At 39.3% G+C, this 4,303-nt stretch overlaps 1 protein-coding gene across 2 annotated transcripts; it reads left to right on the top strand.

The window, feature by feature from the left end:
• Positions 1 to 892: 892 nt before the first annotated feature.
• Positions 893 to 2,121, top strand: LOC120059339 (DNA-binding protein inhibitor ID-1-like). Of its 2 annotated transcripts, XM_039008326.1 has the most exons (3): positions 893 to 991; positions 1,145 to 1,420; positions 1,571 to 2,121. In XM_039008326.1, exons 2-3 carry the CDS (start codon positions 1,148 to 1,150, stop codon positions 1,604 to 1,606), a joined length of 309 nt encoding a protein of 102 aa, XP_038864254.1. In that variant the 5' UTR covers positions 893 to 991; positions 1,145 to 1,147; the 3' UTR covers positions 1,607 to 2,121. The 2 variants fall into 2 exon arrangements, with proteins under 2 accessions (XP_038864254.1, XP_038864253.1); XM_039008325.1 differs by having other exon boundaries at positions 893 to 1,420.
• The last annotated feature ends 2,182 nt before the right edge of the window (positions 2,122 to 4,303 follow it).

The following is a 4,303-nucleotide window of genomic DNA, read 5'->3' as shown; positions in this document are numbered from 1 at the left end:
CCTTACTTCATTTGCACGCACTGTATACAGATTTTTCTATTGTGTTATTGACTGTACGATTGTTTATCCCATGTGTAACTCTGTGTTGTTTTTTTATCTCATTGCTTTGCTTTTTCTTGGCCAGGTCGCAGTTGTAAATGATAATTTGTTCTCAACTGGCCTACCTGGTTAAATAATGGTGAAATAAAATAAACATCAAGCAGCCAAATTAGATGATTCCTTTGTCTATATTGGATACGCTTTGTTGAAAGGCCATATGATGATGCAACTTTAGTTTATAATAAGATGTTATATTATTATGCACTTTTCCATTTGATAAAAACGTAATATTTCTACTTAAGCAAATAAAAAAAATAAGCACAATGATTTGGGGTAAGAAATGATTATGCACAGCTGGAATGAGCAGAATGCTTAGGTTGGCTACTCTATTTCATCGAGATTATAAAAGAACTGGAATTTAAAACATATAAAGAAATCACCAATAAAAAAACTATATTGTTGTGACAGGTCTGGCCATTTACCGTATGATTGAGTTCAATCGGTCTACTCAGTTAAGGCTACAATTAAAAACCTATTCATCTAGTAATTGCAGCATTCTTCATGAATATGCCCCCCACCCATGTCTCCGGGCGGTCTCTACACCTGCAGAGTCCGCGGGCGACGGACAGCTGGGTTCCCACACAGGACACCATGAAAAAAAAGCACACATTTGTTTCCATTTGTAACACCATCATTTAGCAGATTGTAAAGATTGATAACACCCGGTCTCTATTGGTAGAGAGAAGACTGGAAACCCGCCCCTCCCTTGCAGCTGGGAGTTTCTCATTGGTCCAACCCTTCAAATGTTCCCGCTTTGGTCACTCCCCGAACCCTCTGGAAAGATAAATTCAGCCTGAGTTCACCTCCGCCACAAACTGTCAAGTAGGCTACAAACTTAACGTTTGAAACGCTGACGAGGATATCACATGAACTTTTCTAACAGAACTAGCAGGTATTTACCTATTTTTTGTTGTTGTACATTGTAGCAGAAATATTTAGCCTATATTTTTGCTTTTCAAGACGACAAAATAAGAAAATGAAAGTTGTCGGATCTACCTGCGCCCTGAAAAACACTGAGGATGTGGTTCGTTGTCTCTCGGAGCAGAGTATGACCATCTCCAAGTGTAAGATCCCACTGTTGGACGAGCAGATGAGTGTATTTCTGCAGGACATGAACAGCTGCTACAGCAAACTAAAGGAGCTGGTGCCCACTCTGCCAGCCAACAAGAAAGCCAGTAAGATGGAGATTCTGCAGCATGTCATCGATTATATCTGGGACCTGCAGGTCGAGCTGGACACACCGGGCAAGCAGCAGATCTCAGGTGCAACCCGCACTCCTCTGACAACCCTCAATGCAGAACTCGCCAGCATCTCTGTGGAGGTATGTATACAAAACAATTGCAGCAAATGTATTGTTGCCATAGGCCTGTTACAGATTCAAGTGTAAAATGAGACCCCTGCATATTCCTGTGCTAAAATCAAGTTCTGTGTCATAAAACTTACCATTATCCATTCCTCTTATTTTTCACAGAACGGATGCGCTGATGACAGAATTCTCTGCCGTTGATCAAGGAAGCAACAGAACGAATCATTAGCAGAAAGAACGATGTTGCCAGCCATGCATGACATGTCGTCGCATCTTATGTCTTACATCCAGCAGTGGAACGACGTGGAAGTCCATGATGTGCATAGATAGACATTCAGGAGTTGAAACTACGAAGTGTCAGGTCAGCGGCGCTGTCCCCAAGCAGCCACAGGTGTCCTGCTGTCGCCATGAAGACAAGTGTGCTGGTCGACCTGAGGATGACAATCAACAACAATGCATCCTAACCCAACGAGCTCTTAGATGTTGATACATGTTGGACTTTATGTGAAAGAATCTTTCATTCCATGTTCGATTTCTGTATTTTGTTCGTCATACCTAGAAAATATGTATATATTTTTTGCAAAAAAAAAGTCAATTTCTCAGATTGAGCTATATTTGTATTGTATATTACAATGATGCAGATGTGATCCCAATATTGTTTTTATAACAATGTACTTATGGTGTTTTTATTAAAACAGATATGGTAGATGAGTGTTTCCTGCTCCTTTTTCTTCATTCTTTAGTTTGAAACTTGTGAATAAACACACACGTTGATAGCTGTAGCCTTCTACCTTGGTTTAACTTTTAACAGTTACATTTCCACACAGAGCGTCGTTTTAGTAGGCATGGAAAATTACAATGAGTTCAATCAACAGAACCATGTATTTGGATCTACTAAGCAACCAAATCATGACAACAGTATGTTGTTGAACATGCACGATGAAGGTGATGACAATTATTGCATTGACACAAGTTTAATTTGTCGCGTTCAGTTTCCAGCAGGTATAAACGGTACAGCGAAATGCTTACTTGCACATTTCCTCAACAGTGCCGGACAAATATCAATATAATTAAAGGCAAAAGTAATCAAGTATAAGTAAAACATTTGTCCTTCTGACAACTCACTGCCATATTGAATCGATGGATCTTTACTCCCACTAATTCAGAGTATGACAACGTTAATGAGATACATATATGCTTAATGTTACTTACACAGCTTATAACACTTGGATATTATCCAAACTATTCTAAAATTAATAAGTGAGCATACAACATAAGCTAATCTATTCAGGTTTCCATAATATATCTACACCGTTGTGTACCTCTATAGGCCTACTTATAATTTAACTATAAAACTGCCTAATTGAAATAACCTACCAAGGCATTCAGCATAGCCCTCAAAAGTGGTTAATGTATATTAATAATATATACAGAATGATTTTGGTTTAGATTATGATAATTATTCATTTTCAACATTATCCAATATTATTTATGTTCTCATATTCACAGTTATTATAACTTTAGCCTACTATTCACGATCGCTCTCTCTCTCTCTCTCTCTCTCTCTCACACACACACACACACACAGCGAGTCTCCTTTCTTGGCTGCGATCCCGGCCCATCTGCAGCCTGGCTCACGGATTACTGTTTGTTAATGTTTCAATCAGCTGTGCGCCGAGGAATGTGAGGCTATTTAACCTGAACTTCCCCAGGTGTGCGGCGGCGCCGCTCAGTCTGGGCCCGCCTGCCCTTTCCTGCCCTTGGCACGATGCTATCACATAAACACAATCCCACACTGACTCGGCTTTAAAACATTAGCGCCGCAGCTGTGCACACTGCACTGCAGGGGATTTAGAGCCGCGTTACATCTGGGAGTGGAAATAAATACAACTGTTGAATAGAGCCTACTATCTACCATAGATTTGTCCTGAGTCTCCTGAGCTATTTTAACTTGTGTTACTGAAATCCATGAATGAGGCATGAACATGAGAAACTAATGTGTTATTATAATGTACTGTGGTAAAAAGCTGAAACTGAAAAATAAACCGTATAAATGACTTGTCATCTCGTATTACTGTATAATATCAATAGTAGGCATAGCCAATTACAAGTGAACCTTGTTAGTTTATGTAATGCCAACCATGAGACTTTGGAAATGAATGTTCATTTTACACTTGGCATAACTGTTTACTCTTTGTTGGCTATAATATTACCCTGTTGGATACGAACATAACTAAGAAATAGAGCCAATTATCAATCTAAAATAAAAAGCAATGTTGCATTAAAACTAAATCATTATACATTGTTCAATACATCTGACATGCAGGTCCTCTCTTCAATAGTATTTTTTCTCTGTTCAATAGTAATTTTATCATACGACCGTATTATGAGTAGTCCTATTCAATAGTGTCTATTCCATTGTATTTAATTCTACTGTGCTGAAGTCTGATGAAGCAAGAAGACGCAAGGTCATATAGCGCTCTCTTGTGATGATACATGGATCGTACAGGCAGCCCCTTATTTTCTTTCCATAGCCAATCATTTGGTAATAAAGTGAGTGATACAATGTATCGAGTCTAGACTGGACACAGTGCAACATCGTAACCGTAAGCAGGGGCATGCGGCTACCCCAGAGCTCCAGACATGCCCTCCGTCCAGTTTGTGTGCACGAAGAGGGCCTCAAATATGGAATGCCCTGTCTAAATGTAGCCTGGTGTATCCAAGTCACATATACACATTTTAGACCTACTTTACCTCAGTTTGTGCACATTCAAAATAATACATTTAAAAAACTATATTGTTATAGCAAGCCTATCAAAGTATTGTATCAAACATCTCTGGGTGAAAGCGCATCCCGGTTGGATAACCGTTTTACCAGTGATAGGGGCGCTGTTCTCT

The sequence above is a fragment of the Salvelinus namaycush genome, chromosome 14, assembly GCF_016432855.1.
Source record: "Salvelinus namaycush isolate Seneca chromosome 14, SaNama_1.0, whole genome shotgun sequence".
In the NCBI taxonomy this organism is placed as follows: Eukaryota; Metazoa; Chordata; class Actinopteri; order Salmoniformes; family Salmonidae; genus Salvelinus; species Salvelinus namaycush.
Note: the sequence above shows the minus strand (reverse complement) of the source record. Positions and strands in the feature narration are given on the sequence as shown.